Raw genomic sequence first — 18,089 nt, 5'->3', positions numbered from 1 at the left:
TTCTTACGAATGGACCAGATATAAGCAAGGAATGGCTCCAGACAAGAATCCGCCTTATCCACAACCAAACAACTTTTGCTTCTTATGTGATGCCATTCATCAAATACCCATCGATGTGACACATGGAGCAGGGCATGTCCCCTTGTTCAGGGAAAATTAATATTCATCAGGGGCGTCCTTAAATCATACTGTCCCAGCGCCATAATAGAAGCTTTTGCCATTAGCTGACATCATCTGTGTTTAACATTCAGAGGCAGTTAGGAGATTTAACCCACAAGAATTGATTCTCTGTCCTTTACAGCCATTCACAGAAAGAATTGCTATTCTCAAGCTAAACTCCAGTGGTTTTGTGAGCTGTCTCTTGTTATCCGGTCCTCTCAATGACACCCTTCTAGAGATGCGGCTCTCGGGGTAGTCATGTTTGTTACAAGGAGGTGAAAAATGATTTCTAGATCATATGTAACATACACTTGTAGCTTGAGTTTAAGACTTTAGTAAGATAGCCATCGCGTACGTTCCATGAAAGGACTGCGTTAGCAGTGGACTGAACTGCAGAGGGGCGATAGGGCACCAAGACCATTTCCCGAGCTAGTAAACACTATTGTGCTGCCGCCGGCGGGATTGACAGCTGGTGGCAACTGAGGCTGACGTACTCTTTTATGCAAATTGTGCTGGTGTTGGGATTAACATCGCTCCATTCACTTGATCAAAGGAGGCCAAGGGTAACGCTCCAATTGTGGTGGAAATCCAGCACTGTTGATGCTGCTCTGAGTTTTACTGCCGACCATTCAATGCCGACGTCAATGCATGTAAAGGATGCATTGACGTCATCCTTGAACCCTGCCGACTGTTACGCGAACAGCATGCAAATATGACATGGATGAAATCTGACAAAAAGAAATAGTGCTGCACAATTGTTGTCTGGTATACTTTCCGGGATTGTATTGCCTGGAGATGTAAGAAAGTGAGCTTTGGTATGTGTGCATACATTGAAATGCCATGTTCCTGTCATCAATGCGTGATCTCCCTAACTGTATTTGTGCTAAACGCAGGCCACGGCAATTCTCATGACTCCACCACCACTTCTCGGTCTCCAGCTCACGAGGGATACGATAGGGGACGAATGCTGGATTGGAAGGACCCCCTTGACTCCTCCGAAAACACAGACCTGCACGTGGGAGGCTCCTTCCATAATCACCAAGATAAAAAGGGTAAGGCCTTGGAATTAACTTTTCCTGTGGGCGCGCTGGGTGGGGAAAGGACACCAGTGTAGCTGCTTCCTACTGGTGTGTGTCAATATGGAACCAGACCCTGTGCACTGTAATTAAAGGACTGTTAAAAGGGCAGTATGCAAGTCAAAGAGGGGATGAGGACCAGGGAACCACACAGACCACACAAAAGTAGTTGTGTGTTCTTTGCCACGTGAAGCCAGATGAACTGTAAAAAGACAGAGCTGGGCTTTTACAGTAGAAATTGGAAATAATACAGGTTGGAATCCCTGTTATGATCTGCAGAATACCAAACTGGGATTCCATTTTATCACTGTGTTTCCTAGTTTTTTTTAAATCTTGCATTAAAGCATGATTTTTATTTTGCGTGGGCTTGCCAGTAACCCTTACACCATTAATATTTGACTGATTTAAATGTTAATTGAAACTTAAGAAAGGATGTGGTCATTCCGAATTCCCACCCACGCCAGACACTATGGCTTAAACCTTGCAGAAAAGTTTCTCCAGATGTCCAAAGCCCATTAATTAATCATTACACCTCATCAGGTCAAAATAAGAGATTCCCCTTTCAGTATTTGATTTCCCCAAAATGTTTGCATTCAGGTGCTAATGGGAAATCCTCTTATTTCTGGAGGAAATGCTAAATCTGAAGGCCAAAGCACTGGTAGAAATTTCTCCACTGATGAATTCTCATCCAAATGTTCTAATCAGTTTTAGATCAGAGAATTTCCTACTACCATCTGACTCTAGAATTAGACCATAGTGTTTGATGCCATAAAAACTGTTTTGAAATATTCGCAACTTTTGCTTTATAAATGAAATAAAAACTCCCACAGATCCATCTTATAGATTCTAGTAACTAATGCTTTTACTCTGACAGACCATCTTTCTTATGTACCTACGCAAGAATTCCCATTTATTTCCCGGGAAGATGCAGAGAGCCTTTTAGCTGCCAGTAATATACGTTATTTGCTTTGTGTGGTTCCACAATCCAAACACCTCTTTTGTACCTTACTGCTATAGACGGTCGCCATTTTATATTGAGCGTGTCCTTAAAGCTAATAGTTGCAGGCAAAGCACTAAAGCAAAGCCACTGTTCGGGTAGAACTATATAAACAAAGTAAATGCAAGTCCACTTTAAAGAAGTGTGTAATTTATCATCCATTTGAAGTGACCAGTTCAAAGGCACCACATGAATAAGTCAGTCATTTTGATTGACCAAGGAAGGCCACTTGCCTCCATTTTCTGAAGCGTGGCTTGCCTTTGTGTATTAAAATCCACTCAAAAAAATGTTTCCCTAGGTTGGTTTCCGTCTGATAATTGATGAGGTTGCACGCTCCAAAATGTTGAATTTCACAATAGCGATGGCTTCCAAAGAGCCTTACTAACAGATCATTTAATTACAGTGCACTCTTTTGGGGGGTTCGTTATTCACACTGACAAGTCTGGTAGCAGTGCTCACACTGGCTCAGACAATGGTGGCAGAGGGGACCGCTCGGCTGTTTCCTGTTACTGTGTATTAGTGTAAGCTCAACCCCTTGCCTTCTTCCTTCCACCCAAGCGCTTCTACCTGCGCGATGAGTTAGTCCAGTTTAAGGGAGAAGGTAAGGGGCTGTTCTGCCAAACAAAAATGAAAAAGCTGATGTTCTTTTACAATGGTTTCGTTTTCACTTTCGCTAATGGTTGCTTTTCTTTAACTGCACTTTTTCGTTTTGTACAACTTTCGTTCTTTGGTTTGAGTTTTGCAAGGTGCTATGTGGTGTTATGTAGTGACTGTCCTTATGCCTTTCGGAGGTGTTTCATTACTTTGGTCTGCTCACAGTCCGTTGGTTCTGTGTTTTACTAACTCAACTAGCTTTTACTTTTCTCTGGACGCCGGTGCCTTCATGATGTCACATCCATATGTTCAGCTTATCCTAAATTCAGGGTTAGCATCTTGAGAAATCCATATGCTTTTCGGAGCAGGCCTGTTTGCAGGTTGACGCATGAGGATGTGACATTTGTGTACTCCAGCTTCTGTAGCTATGCATACTCTGGATTTGTTGTGTCTTGAGTTGCCTCAAATTTTTAGCCATGCTGTAAAGCTCGGGTATGCTCCTCACAGCAGATCTCCTGCTATCGCGGAGTCTGCCACCAATGGGCCGCCCGACATCCCAACTCTTTCTCCTGATTGGTTATTCCTACTGTGGTAAAGCCTGCTTTGAGGCTCTTCCGGTTGGAAATATTGACACACAACTCAAGAGTATGTTTTGCTTTTTGTTTCTCTTTGCTGTTTATTCTTTTTTTCGGTGTTGTTTTTCCTCTGTGTTTGTCTTGCACCTTTGTAAAAAGAACTAAACGTCACCCTTACAGGCTAACCTCCCCCTGCCCCCTTCTGCTGCCATTGTTTGTAGCCTTCTTCAACCTGCCCACCTTAAACATAAGCCGCAGCCGTGTCTGCGGAGCATTCCAAGGTCTTACCCGGCTAGTGCCGCCTTGCTTGTTTGTATGTATGTATGTGTAGTTTTACTAACCAAAGCTTTACGTAGATGGAAGTCGTGGTAGGAGATAATGGAAGAAAATGAATCCATTTTCTTCACAAGTGGGCGGTCTTTTCATTCCTTCCCTTCCTGGTCCTTGTGATTGTCTCCTGTCCCTTCTGCTGTTCTTTCCCTCTTTGGACACCGTGATTGCTCTTTCTGTCCTACGATCACCACATGACCCAGGAGCCTTCGAGCAGGGTGGCTGCTCCATGAGGTTCAGCCCTGGCTTGTACTCTGTTACTTCGAATGCCTTTCATGCTCTGCTGTTGTGGACACACTTGTTCAGGGGATTGTTTGCCTCCTAAGCCATGTCCCAGTGCAAGGTGTAACAGTCTGCAGGGCTCACAGCCACTGATCCCACATTTCACAGGTTTGTCCTTCTTCAGCAACGGAGAAAAGTTCTTCAGCAGATTAGCAGCTCTCCTGCCTCTGCGACCTCTGGGAATATGGTGCACAAGCAGTCTGATTAATTAAACGTCTGGGACTTTTAATCAGTGCAGCTTTAATTACTGCAGCTGCACCTTGTTTGCACACACCGATTGTTTCCAGAATGCCTTCTTTCCAAGGATAAAATATATCGACACATTTCAACATTTTTGGGAAATGACTGCCAAACTTATGGTAGAATGTCCATGAATGCTGCTAACTGCTACTCAGGGGTCCTTCATACTCACCAAACCTGTCGACGAGTCTGTCTGCCGACTGTGATGGAGCCGACCTGCCTGACAGCGGGCCGGTGTGGAGATGGTATCGAGGGTTCGGAGGGACACCTTCTAGTTCCACGCTGACACACTTTGTGATCTTGGGCAATCAAATCACTGTACAGCCCAGTGCCTCAGTTAAAACCAATTCTCTTTGGTTAGTGTTTATAATCATAGTATTGTGTGTATGGCTGTCCTAATGATGGTATGATTGTGAGCCATTAGAGCCTTGAAGTGTTGTGTGGTGGCTGTTACTGGACGGTGTTTGTGAGGGGTTCGAACTCACACACCACCTACCCCTGCTGCCTTCATGAGGACGGTGCTAGTTATAAGGTGAAATGTGGTGGTTTGTGTACATTTGCAGGTGTTCTAGTTCTCTGCTGTAGCTCATCTTGGCCATGTACTGACCTTCGTTTGCCCAACCGAGGAAGTACTAAACATATAACTTCACCTCCATCTGAAGCAGAGCCATTTCTATCCAAATGCCAAATTGGCAGTCAGCAATGGGACCACTTGTAGGGGGCGTCGCTGCTACGTGAAAATCAAAAACAAAGGGAAGGGCACAAAAAACTTACCTTGCCCAGGAAGCTACAGTACAACTCTCTGTGAATTTGCAGTTATTCCTGCTGGTCAAAGGATTACCAGCCCTGCCATCTCACATGGCACCAACATGTCACACGATGCCATCTTCCCTCACTCAGCCTTAACCGGGTTGTTAAGAGCCACTGTCACACGCTGAGCAGGAAGTCTCTGCACGAAGTTGGTCTCCAGCTTGTGTGTGGATGCTCCACCGCCTAGACAATCCCACTCTCACATGGTAAACAATGTTTTAAAGATGTCGGGTCTGGATTTCAGACCTGACTTGCACTAGTTGTTTTTTTCCGAAGACCTGTCCAGATACCCTCTCTCTTCTTGACCGGGATCCCTTTTGGTGAGATATGGAGTGAGTTGATGTCAGTCATTGTTTGGCACGTGTCAAAGTGATGCCAGTACTGGTTCCCCGATCCCTACCGGAGATGACCACTGCCTTCCTTGCCTCTGTTTATACACAGCATTGTCTCTGGGCTCATTCGCTTCTTGTGGTTTGACGTAAATGATGACACGTAACCTGCCCGGTGTAAATTAAAGATAACTACAAAGCTGCTAAAGTAATACAAGATGGAGACAAAGCCTGGTGAAATAGAATATGTAGTTCTCTATAGGTGCGTGCAAAGATAGATAGATAGATAGATAGATAGGTAGATCGATATTTCATTATTTTTATGCATTATACATAAGCCAGCCAGCATAAAAATGGACAATCATCAGATTGTAAAAAGGGTTTTAGCTTTAGGTGAGCGTTCTATTCATTTCTGCACACATAGCTGACATAAAACTCAATGTTACATGGAATTTGTACAGTTTGTTTAATTTCTAATAACATCCATTTACAATGCATCTTATAACGTTGTACGTGTGTTTAGATGTATGGAGCTGACAGCACTTATAACATCCTTGTAAATGAGACATAGAGCATGATTTAGATCTTGGCGGACGGGTTACTCTGTCGCAACAGTGACAGATATCCCGCCTGCCGAAATATAAACCACATTATATCCTTTGGGATTAATATTTCGGCAGACAAGATATCCGTCACCCTTGTGAAAGAGTAACCTGTCCGTCAAGATCTAAATCAGGCATTAGTCCTGTATTTCGGGTTATTTGTATTTCCATGTTTTTTGCATGTGTTTGTTTTCCACTAAAATCTATTCTAGCAAACCATCAGCTACACTGGGGAAGCTGGCATATAGTGTGACTAAGGAACAACATCGAACAAGCATTGGCATAGCCAATAGGTCTCGCATTTGGGACCTTATAAGTATTTAGCCATGCAACAGTTGCATAGCTAAATACTTATAAGGACCCAAAAGCGAGACCTATTGGTTATGCAAAGCGGCCGCGAAAGTGAAAGTGATCGCGGTAAAGCGCGGCGCGCGCACCCGCTCACATGCACTGTAGCTCTAGGCTGGCCTGGTAGCACTTTTTGGAGCCCTCTCAATAAGTCTCGCCAGACCAGCGCATGCGCTGGGTCAGGCGAGACCTAAAATGCACTAATGGGCACACACAGTTCCACCATGGTATAGAATTGCAGTTATTGCCTCACGATACAGAGACGCCACCCTTTATAGGTGTGGCTTGGCAGGGCAGCTGACTTCATACCTATCGTTCGTCCTCCTTCCAAACATACATAGAATGGTCTTAGACTCTCCCAATAGGAGTATTTCTTTGACCTCCTGCTATCTGCAGATTGCTGTATCATTTCACCTCCACGTGGAGTGCCTGGATTACAATGCATGGAACACGACTTTACATCTAGCACGGAGTCATCACATATTACATTCTTTATCTCATATCTGCATTTTAGACAAAAAAACACTTTTCTTTTACTGCAGCAGACTTTTTAAATCTTTTAGTCGAGGCTAAAAATGCAATCCAAACCTGTTGGTTTTGACAATACTTGTTTTCCTTTTCATCTATAAAGAATTACCTCACAACACTTCGTATTTCTTGGCGCTTCTATTGCAATCGTATCTTAGACTCCATTTTTATTTCCAGTGCTGTCATTTTCCTCTCACTTTTAGAAAGCCATGTAGAATCCTTCTGATTATTTCTCTTCGGCTGCACTTGCGAATCTTCCACCACTTTAAAGTTGCATCGCAGATGCATTTTGTATGCTGACGAGTTCTAAGTCGGCACATTCACTCCAGAGGTGTGTGATCTGTCTCAACAGTAAGCACTTGGATATCATCTCTACCTTCTGTGAAACAGTAATTATAATGTCATGCTGAGGGCAATCTAATCGAATTGTCCTGTGGTGTCTGTTTCAGTCATTGAATCATCAGTTTTGAATTTAGAAGCCTGTGCCTCCTTCTCCTAATATTGCATGCAAGCCCTGCAGTTAATGCCTCTAAAGTCTGGCTTCTTTATTAGAGTCCAGAGAATTCCCCTGATTCTGACACAGTTCAGCAACACTAGCTAAGGATCACCTATGTTCACCCAGTGTGGCTCTGGTACCTGGGTTATCATCCCTGAGTTTTTTCAATACTCTCCTTTTCAACACTTAAGTCACACTTCAGTTCTTCACCATGTACATCTCTTTAACAGAAATGGTTGCACTCAAGCCATGCTTTAATTGTATAGCCTAATCTGGTAACCTCGTGGTTTCAGTTGGAAGGGGAATAAAGCTGTATGAACCACTTATCTCCAAAATTTCTGATGCGGACAGAGCTCTTGCGCATTTTCACAGAGGACAGTCTCTTCTACTGAGGAAAGTTTGTGGTCAACAAAAAGAGCCACTGTCATTGAGGGATCAACAGTGGGCTCCTGAGAATGGGCCCCTCCAACTCTGAAGGATCCTCTCTGGGATTCTCCTAAGAGAATCGACCTGCATCAACAGATTTAATCTTAAGGTCAGAGGGTCCTATCAACCGCTGCAGTTAGGTTCAGAATATGTTGTGGAATTAATCGCGTTGAGTTCTAAGGATACTCTCTCTGGAACTTTTTTTGTTTATGGCTAAGACAACTTTTCAACAAAAAAAGTGTGGCAGCTCCATTACTGGAACCCAAATATTATTAGACCTATTTTCTCTAAGAATGTTTCAGACAAAGTTGGTTAGCCGTGCCCCTTTTCCTTGTCAAGTTACCTAGCATCTTCCTAGTTCACCCCTGTTCCTTGTCCTCATCAGGGTATGTAGCATCTTCCTGGGTTAGCTCTGCCTAACATCCTTATCGAGCTATGTTGCATCATCCCAAACTACCCATGCCCTTATCCTCATCAAAGTGTTCCATGTTTACCCATGCCTTCTTCCTTATCAGGTTATGTGGCATCTTCATAGTTTACCTTTGCCCCTTAGTTTCATCAAGTTATGTTGCTTTTTCCTTGTTTACCTATGGCCCTAACCTTATCAGTTTATGTAACATTTTCCTGGTTTACCCGACCCACGTATGCTTATCGGTTATGTAGCATCTCCTTAATTTACCCATGCCTCTAATCCTTATTTAATTATGTAACACCTTACTTGTTTACCCATGCCCATCATCCTTATTTGGCATCTTTCTAGTTTACTTGTTTCCTTCATCCCTATCAAGGTAAATAGGATCTTCCTAGTTTGTTTGTCCCTAATCCTTATTGGGTTATGTAGCATATGTGTAGTTTACCTATACCACACATCCTTACTGAGTTATGGAGCATCTTGTAGCATCTTCATAGTTTACACATGCACCCTCATACTCATTGAGTTATGTACCATCTTCCTTGCTTACTAGTGCCCCTTATAGTTATTATGTTATGGACCACCTTCCTTGTTTACCTATGCCCCTCATCCTTATCGAGTGAAGTACCATGTTCCTTGTTTACCTATGCCCATAATTCTTATCTAGTGAAGTACCATCTTCCTTGTTTACCTGTGCCCCTATCTCTTATCAAGTTATGTACCATCTTCCTTGTTTACCTGTGCCCCTCATCCTTATCGAGTGAAGTACCATCTTCCTTGTTTACCTATGCCCCTCATCCTTATCTAGTGAAGTACCATCTTCCTTGTTTACCTGTGCCCCTATTTCTTATCAAGTTATGTACCATCTTCCTTGTTTCCCTGTGCCCCTCATCCTTATCGAGTGAAGTACCATCTTCCTTGTTTACCTGTGCCCCTATTCCTTAACAAGTTATGTACCATCTTCCTTGCTTACTAGTGCTCCTTATACTTATTAAGTTATGGACCATCTTCCTTGTTTACTTATGCCCCTCATCCTTATCGAGTGAAGTACCATCTTCCTTGTTTACCTTTGCCCCTCATCCTTATCGAGTGAAGTACCATCTTCCTTGTTTACCTGTGCCCCTATTTCTTAACAAGTTATGTACCATCTTCCTTGTTTACTTATCCCCTCTTCCTCATCAAGTTGAGTACCATCTTCCTTGTTTACCTGTGCCCATCATACTACACAAGTTATGTAGAATCTTCCTCGCTTGCCTATGCCCGTTATTCTTGTTGAAGTATGTAGTATATTCCTTGTTTATCCATTCCCATTAGCCTTACCAAGTTATGTAATATCTTCCTAATTGACTCCTGCAAGATTCTGAAAGAACAGAGAAATCATTTGGAACTCAAGTGATCACCCTATGCTTTTACACATCCTGATATCCAACCTAATATAGTGCGAATAACACTTGAGGACAGAATCTCAGCTGCCTGTGTACTATTTACCATGTTGAACAAAGGCTGGGAGGAAAGAAATAGTGTCAGGCAAGATGTCTCACTTGTCTGCCATGCCCAGGACTATGTGGCTTCAGAATTCTTCTAATAAATCTCTTTCTGGTTGCATATGGCTTCTAGGCCAGGTTTATTCAGTGCTTATTTCAGCCGGTGGTGGCAGGTGGTGCCAGTGCTTATATTTCCTCATTAGTCTTTTACCCATAGCAAGAGAGAGAACACCATAACAGGGGGACAAAGGAGAAAGAGAAAGACGGTAAAACAATGACATAAAAAGAATGCAGGGATGTATAATCACTTGAAAAAGGGAGATAAAGGAACAGAGGGCATCTGCTGATGGATAAAAGAGGAATGAGGTGTATTCAAGACTATGCAGCCTCGGTATTTAGCACTCTGATGTTTGATAGTGCTGGCCATGGGCATCTGAGCAAATAGTTTGGCCTGACACTTATTCTTTTACAAATTAAGCACTGATTTTAATGCAAAAACAAATGTCTCTAGATGAAACAGTTAACCAAGGCTATACTTCACACCAATGTTTACCAAATTGTTGTAAGTTAAGTACAAAATGTACTTCAAGCGTAAAGGATTGGATCCTCCTTTTGTTTTTGTTTTGTTGGAATAGAGCTAGACTCTACCCACAGGATGGCCTTAAGGAAATATACATAGCAATGAAAAAACAATCAGGGTACAAGAAAGATGCAAATGAATGGCAAAAAGGAGAAACAAGCATGTTATAGAGAAAAGGCAAAATGCTGAAGTAATAACTGTTAAAGCAGGGTCTTTAAACAAAGAGGGCCTTAATTTCGGTTTAAAAAGATCTGAAATAGGGATGAAAAATTACAAGAACTGCGCGTCATATAGGTTGCCTAGAGGGAGGCTACATATGGCATTTAAATCAATAACTAGATCTTGCACGGGTTGCTTGCACTGCGAGTGGTTTAGTCTGCTCAGCAGATGAATGCGCTGTTGAGATACTTTTTGAAGAGATCAAGTTGAAGTTGGGGCGGGATAAAAGCTGAGAACTCAGGCACGCAGACCTTGATTCACAGAGGTACACATTATTATGCCATAGCTATACATTCAATTTACAGAGAGGTCTGGAACCTGTGAAGAAGGGTCATGTGAAGAGGCAGTACCTCCTTCTTGGAAAGGACTCTTGTTGCTTGGAAAAAACCAAGAGCAATATTTACTAAGATAGAATTTGTGAAAAGTGGTCACAATCAGTGCACTGACTATTTGTGAATTCTCTAGTAATTTGTGAACCAGCCTATGAACTGATCGGTCGGTTCACAAAATACCAATTCTGAAGGGGTCGCAATTTGACCTGCCTAGTAAGGTAAGTTGGAAATTACGACCCACTACGGTTCTCTGCCATCAAAGGGTTAGTGGGCTGCTGAGGTCAGAAGATCACCATGCCTGTGATTGCTTTTAAATGAAGCAATCATTTTTCTTTCTTAATGCAGCCCATTTTCCTTCAAGGAAAACGGGATGAGTTAAAAAAAAAAAGCAAAAGTTTTAAAAACTATTTTTAAGAGTTGGCGGTGGTCCCTCAGAACACACCCTATTCAAACATTTTTTGGGGATCATTCACAAAGGGGAATGGGTCCCACTTCCTGTTTGGTCGGGTTAGCACTACCTTTCAGTGGTCAGTAAAATATATATATATATTTTTTTACCAAACTTCAGTCGCAAAACATTAATAAGTACAATAAGGAATAAGCATTTGGAAGGCACGACCCCTTCCAAATAGTGAATCCTAACGGTTTTGTAAATCCATCTAGATATTCGGTAATGATCTACCAAATTGCAGGGTTTGCAACTAGAATTTCCATTTGTACATCTTGCCCCATGTCCTTTTCAGGTATCTCAGAATCACAAGAAATTAGTTTGCACTATGAAAACACAGAAGTGTTTTCAGGAGTCTCTCCTGCCATTTTCAGTGTGAACCTAGAAAAATACCATTATTTTACATTATTGGGAAAGGATGCTCAGCCTGTCATCTCACATAGTGCTACCATGTGTCACACCATATATCGGCACACTTTACACAGTGACCCGATGAACTGTCCGTATTCCACGGCGAGCACAACGTGAGCTGGAACCCTACTAAACAGACTAGGTTTCCAGCTTGTATTTGGATACTTTGCACTTTCAGAAAATCAATATTGATTTTGAAACCTGCATAAAATGGAATGGGGGTGCTTCAGGCGCCTCTAGTCTGCTGTTTGGAGAGGGTTAGCAGTGAAAAGGCGGGGCCTATAGCCCCATTGCCATGCCTGCCCCACCTCCTCCAATGTTTCACTATGGCTCTGAGGGTTGCCAAGCCCCTCCCCCACTGTGGCCTTTGCCCACTCCAAGACTCTGCCTCCTCACCTCACTATGGCTGTGATGGTCTCAAGGCCCCGCTCCTACTCTGGGCCCCAGCCCCTACGAAGCCCTGTATCCTCACTCACACAGTGAGTATGTTTTCAAGATGGTAGATCTGTGACAGTGCTGCTGATACCAAGAAAGGCATTATGAGCATCAGCTATCTTGATGAAGAGTGCAGGGAAGCTAAGAGCCATCGAGTCATTGGTTAGCTCGCTACCGTGAGCGAGGTAGACACTTAAAACTCACCTGCTGCATTGATCCTCTAAACATTCCAAATTGATAGTTGTGATTTTAAGCCAAAGCAACAATTATTGTGTACCGAGCTATAAGAGAAGCTGCAATTATCCCAAGCAGGGGGTAAGTAACGCTACCTGAGGCAAGTCAGAGCTGGTGGTGCAGTAGCCCCGGAGCACACCTGCAAACGAGTCAGCGATGCGCCGTTCCGTTCCCACTGACTTAGCGGGGGAGGGACCTATCATGTGCGGCGCATACACCTGAACATTATTAGTCCTTCGTGTAATGTATGGCTCTCAAATCCCCTTATTATTGTCATGCCAGTCCAGCTAATATCAGGCTCTTGTGTTTTTAGCCTATCACGGTAAATCTGTGCATTGCAAATCTCTTCCACACCATCAAATGCATATGTTTCTTCACTGTATCCTTTGCTGGCATGAACAGGTCAGGTGTAAATTCATACTTTAGTGGTGATTTCAAGCATGGACGCTCAAGGACAGGGAGGGATGAAGTTTAGGCTGGCAGGCAATGGGGCAGAGGGAAAGTAGGGAATAAGAAAGAAGGAACGAGAATCGATAGTGACGAATTGAATGTGACATGCCTGTCTTCAAAGCTAAAAAATGTATCTGCATGATTTGAAAACAGTCAATAAATTCGAGAAGTAGAAATGTGCGCACGGAGGGTGGTTTATGTAGCCGAATTAGCTGAAAATTTGTCAAGAACCTGGTAGCATATTTTCTTCAGTCTTAAATACACTTATCTGAGCTCAATCTCTTTTGAAGCTTCATTGAAGCACAGTGGCAATATTTGTGGGTCGATATATAGTGAAGAGCGCAGGGCCAGTGCTACATTAAGGCCATTGTAGGCAGCTGCCTCACAGTGCTATCTCACATGGCCACATGAGGGCACCATAGTGCAACACTGGATTTAAAAATTGAGCCCATAAGTGGCAAATATAATTTTCCCTTCGGCTCTAAAATTACTTTCACTGGGTAGAGAAAAGAGAGAAACTAAGCTGAAAGCACATTAACTGACTTTTTGCTGAATTCTGCTGCACTTGTAACAATATTTAAAGCTCCTGCCGTTTCACCCATGTCACTCTTGCAAAAGTAGATGCAGCACAGTACTTCTGGAACCAGTTGTTTGGTACTTTTGCTTGTCTGGTGCACCCACCGCAGGCTGCTAATGGAATCCCTTGGAGGCGGAGATGTTGCTGGGTACGCCATCTTTCCTCTAGAGACATGCATATGTTTGTAAGCAGGGAAGCATTTGGGGGCTGGGGTACTCATTAATTGTATACAGGTAACAAGAAATCGAGAACATTTTCTTGGGGCTGATTTTTTATTCCAAAGTGTACTAACCAGTTAATAAAGGTAGAAACAGGCATGTTGTGGTGTTTGATGGTCTTAGGCGATACAGTCCTTTTTGGGATAATCTGATAGCCACATCTGGTGCATGAATTATACAGACGGATACTGAGGAGATGATTAACCCCTTGCGTGCGCACGACGTCTCCCGGCCGTCGTGCATTACGGTGGGCGTGTGCGCACGACAGCCGGGAGACGTCGTGTTCCCGAACGCCGTTTATTTCTCCCGCACGGCGGGAGAAATAAACCCACACGCAAGGGGTTAAAAGGTGTCAGTGCCACTCAAGGCTGTGGTGTGAAAGGGAAAAGGCGGGGGTGGCTGGGGGCAAATTCATGGGGTCTTGGAAAGGAGGTTTGTATAGACAATGCTGGTGGAATCTGGCAGCACAGATAGACTGCAACCGGGTTTCCGGAAATGGAAAATGGCTGACAGTTAGTAGAACAGTAACTTACGAAACAATTTGACAAGGTAGCAAGTAGGTTTGAAGGATTGCTGCTTCCAGCGTTCATTATAAGTAAAAGCTTGTCTGCTCCGAAGCCAGTGTCCGGAAAGTATGTGCAAACAAGTCCAAGGCATTGGGCAGGAGGGCGGGGCCTGCAGAGAGCTGATCTGTAGAAGAAAGAAGTAGTGAGCTTCAGTGTGTGATGTGTACACAGCAGCTGGAAGAGCAGCAGGAACTAAACCCTCGGGGCTGTGAATGTAAATCTTGGATGGCTTCGGATGGGAGGGGATTGGGGGAGTGCTGAGGCAGAGAGGTTGAACGGCTACAGAGAAGTGTGAGAAGGACATACAGAGAGGAATGATGTGTTGTATTTGTACTAATGCTCTGTATGAGGTTATAAGGCAAGGACGTGATGGGAGAGAGTCGAGGAGACTGATAAGGGGCCAGGCAAGGAATTGGACTCAAAAAGGAAATACATTTTTTAATAACTAAAGGCTGCTTACTGATTGAAAATTTGGGATAACGTGTTCAAAATGTTTGTGATGAGTGAATTAGCAGAGTTTGCCAAGGGAACCTGACCAAAGTATGTAGGAGCACCAAACATTTTACTTAAAACAATCGCTACAAAAATGAATCACACTCACAACAAAAAAGTGCAGCTTTTGTGTAAACAAAACATACTCTTCTCAATTCCCCCACAGAATGAATTAGTAATCACAGAACCGCCACAGGGCATTGCTGCAAACCTCTCATCTTGAAAAAGTGTATAAGGGAAAGAGGTTAAAGTTTGTGGAGGTCTGCTGTACGGGACTCCGCAAAGTGACATTAAAATTCCGCCGTGCTTCACGGAGTTCCGCAAGTGGCGAGTAAGTTAAGTTGCGCTGCTCGCACTGATTTTTAGCACCGGGCATTAGTCTCATCCTTTAAATCAGCTTGATCGGCACCACAAGCAGCGCAAGAGGATACAGCTTCTTTCTGCCAATCAAGGTGATGTTCTATTCGAGCGGTAGCTTCCTCAACGCGAGCGGTAGCGGCATGCAGCGACACCTGCGTTGAGAAATCTCACAGGTAGGTGGTCTAACATTGGATTTTCCTCACTCGTCCTCATCAACTTAACATTGGTAAGCCACGAGAGAGGAAAAACTCTGCTCCACACCATTCCGTGGAGTTTATCGGAACTCCACGCTCTACGTAGAGTGGGAAAAACTTTGCAAACTCCATGAGCAGAGTGGAGTTTACTGCCCTAGCTTAGTTAAAACACCACTCCATGAAGGAGTGTGTATATGTGGGGGTCAAGGGATTAACTGGCAAGTGCAGGTATTCTTATCACTCTTCTTATTTCAAACTCATGGTTGTGATGAAATACCGTAGAGAAAGAGTGAAGAATAAGATGTGCTGATTTGTGGAGGAGTAGCAACTAACTACAGCCTGGCAGACAGGCATTATGTCCTGTGTGATTTGACTAATAACTTACGGAGGACATGAGTTTGACACTTGCTTTGCCTTTAGTTTCTGATTTGGAAAGATAACTTTGCTAGCTTCATCGACACAGATAGATTTGAGGAGACCATGAAGCCTCAACCAACCCAGCGGGATGACTTGTGTATCCAGTTGGATGCGCCACGCGCAGCCCTGTGTCTGGTGAGCATGAGCTGTGCAGTGGTGCCTGTGAGCAGGCCTGCATATGGTCAGAGGCTGACATGAAGGGAGGAGCTGACTCAGAGGTGGTGTCCTGCACACAGCACACCTCACCTTTAGAATCATGTTTTATACCTTAGGAGATACTAAAATGGAGAAATATGAACACCTATATTTACTCAAGCAGCCCTCAGCTATCAGAGGAGTGGCCCTAAACCAACAAGGTACTGGCGCCAAAGCCTCGACTGCAGCCGGCCAAGCAATCGTTAACCAGAGAGAGGTAGGGCTCAATGAAAATGAAGACACACACACACAGTGAACCCATAAAATAAATCATAAATACACAATTAACGATACATCTAAACAACCCAATTAGGCTCCAGTCTTCAGAGTAATCCCCATAAATGATGTGGCTTTAAGCAGTGGACAAATATTCTCCATCGCGTGCTCTAGGTCCACAGGTGTCTTCACTAACCTAGTATGTTCATTGGGATTACTGAACTGTCAGCGTTGCCTGTCATGTTTGGTAGACCCAGATTACCTGTTCTTTATTTTGTGGATAGGACTACCGCCTGACTATCACCTATAGTCAGATTTTAAAAAAAGGGTTGGGGCAATGCAGCCAGTGCTGACCAGTAGTTATCCTTTGTTTTTGTTTCTGATTTAAGTTCTTGCTGGTGGCACAAGAGATCGGATTGTCACCCTTTCAATGAATTATCTCGCTAGTCCACTGTAATGCACACTCAACAGTGCATCTAGAAAGTCCGGCTTGCTGGGAGATGGCATATATCTAGCAAGAAGCTTCCACCCTGGAGTGGGGATCATACAAGTAAGTGCCTGCGACCAGCACGCGTACTATCCTAGTTGTCCCGGGGGGAGCACACATCAACACAGAGGTAGAGCTCGGCCCTTCCACCTCACTCCCAGCAGCGGAAATGGCCATGCCCTCGTGTGTTTATAAGCCGCATTCATTGGCTATCCTCTCTTTGACATCACATGAATGTATGCAGCATCACAACATGAAAATCTTATTACGAGTCTATCTCCTTGGAACTGTAAGCTGCTCAGTGCACAATTATTTGTAGGGTGACTTGTCACTTGTTTATCGTTGATGGTTACTTCTGTCGGGAAGAGGAGTTCACAAGCGTAAAAGTACTGACAGCTCTCCTATATTGAACCCTTTTGCTGTCCTCCTTGGACCATTCTGACGCCAAGAGAATGAGTGAAACAGCCCAAGGAACCGCATGGCAGCAAAATCTTCGGTCAGGAGCAACTTCCCTGGAGTTACCCTGTGATGGCCGGTGGCTAGATTAAAACAGAACCCGAAAGTAGGCTGACCCCATTAAGCAAGATGATGCTACATGTTGTGCGAAGCACTAACACATTCAGGCGCTCACCCGAGAGCTCCCGTGAATGTCAGGTCCGGCAGAACACTATGTCTTTAGGGTCTCCTAACCTGAGTCCTGCTCATGTCCCACTGGAGCTGCTGTCAGCAGAATGGTGTGGCAAGCAAGAAAGCCTAGAGCATGGCATTCTGAGCTCAGTTGTTTTTATGTCTCATTTATTAATAGCACTGCGTTAACGGATCAAATATTTACCAAACACTGAGCTAAATCAGCCGTTTGTTCTAGCTATGGCCTATGGGGTGCATGTCATTAAGCCATACTGCAGGAAGAAATTTTACTTAGGTTTGCAGAAAGTTGTCAGAGAAGCTGTTGTTTTATGTACCACATTTGGAGCTAAGAAAGACATCCATGAAATGTGTGATATGGCCTATCGCACAGCCTGTTGGTACAGCCATGTGTAGGGTCCTGGGCTTTCCAGAACAGAAAATTAGGGGCCAAAATCACAAAGTGGCTCTGGAGGCTGAAAATGTTTAGCTTTTTACAATCAGTCCTAATTTTGCCGCCACCGGTTCTGCACACAAGCTGCACTTTTGTAATTAGTTCTGTTTTGGTCAGTGTTGATTTTTTAGAAAAGAGTCCTTCATAAACTAAAGTAACAGTTGTGTTTTTTTAAAGTTTGAAGTAGTGCTTTTATAATGACTAGGCGCCTTGCTAGAGCCTGCTAGCATGTCACACTTCATTGTGAATCACACTACATAATGATTGCAAGTTCCCCGAGTACACAAGCCTAATTAAGTGGCAGCTGATTTTTATTTGTCTAAGACTATGTTTAAAAGTTCATTAGAACTTGTTGGCTGTATATTGCCGCTTCAGGTCCAGCTAGGAGTGTTGGCGTCCTGCTTGCCTGTGCGCCCAAGGAAAGTGATGCCCTAAATAAATGTAAGAAGTTGAGGTGTTTTACCAGGTGCACAGTCCCAGACGAGAAAGAAA

The 18,089-nt window shown here is 43.7% G+C and overlaps 1 protein-coding gene across 5 annotated transcripts in view; it reads left to right on the top strand.

The window, feature by feature from the left end:
- Positions 1-18,089, top strand: part of SEMA6A (semaphorin 6A) — a 184,981-nt gene that overhangs the window by 155,224 nt on the left and 11,668 nt on the right. For 4 of the 5 annotated variants that reach the window (XM_085632648.1, XM_085632646.1, XM_085632647.1 and 1 more), the window contains one exon: positions 1,053-1,211. The exons of the other annotated variant lie outside the window; for it this stretch is intronic. In XM_085632648.1, the coding sequence (XP_085488774.1) occupies positions 1,053-1,211 (159 nt within the window). The remainder of the gene's footprint in view (positions 1-1,052; positions 1,212-18,089) is intronic. 5 annotated transcript variants of the gene reach the window in all.

The sequence above is a fragment of the Triturus cristatus genome, chromosome 2_1 (genome assembly GCF_964204655.1).
Source record: "Triturus cristatus chromosome 2_1, aTriCri1.1, whole genome shotgun sequence".
Taxonomy (NCBI): domain Eukaryota; kingdom Metazoa; phylum Chordata; class Amphibia; order Caudata; family Salamandridae; genus Triturus; species Triturus cristatus.
This window is presented reverse-complemented; position numbering and strand designations above follow the sequence as displayed.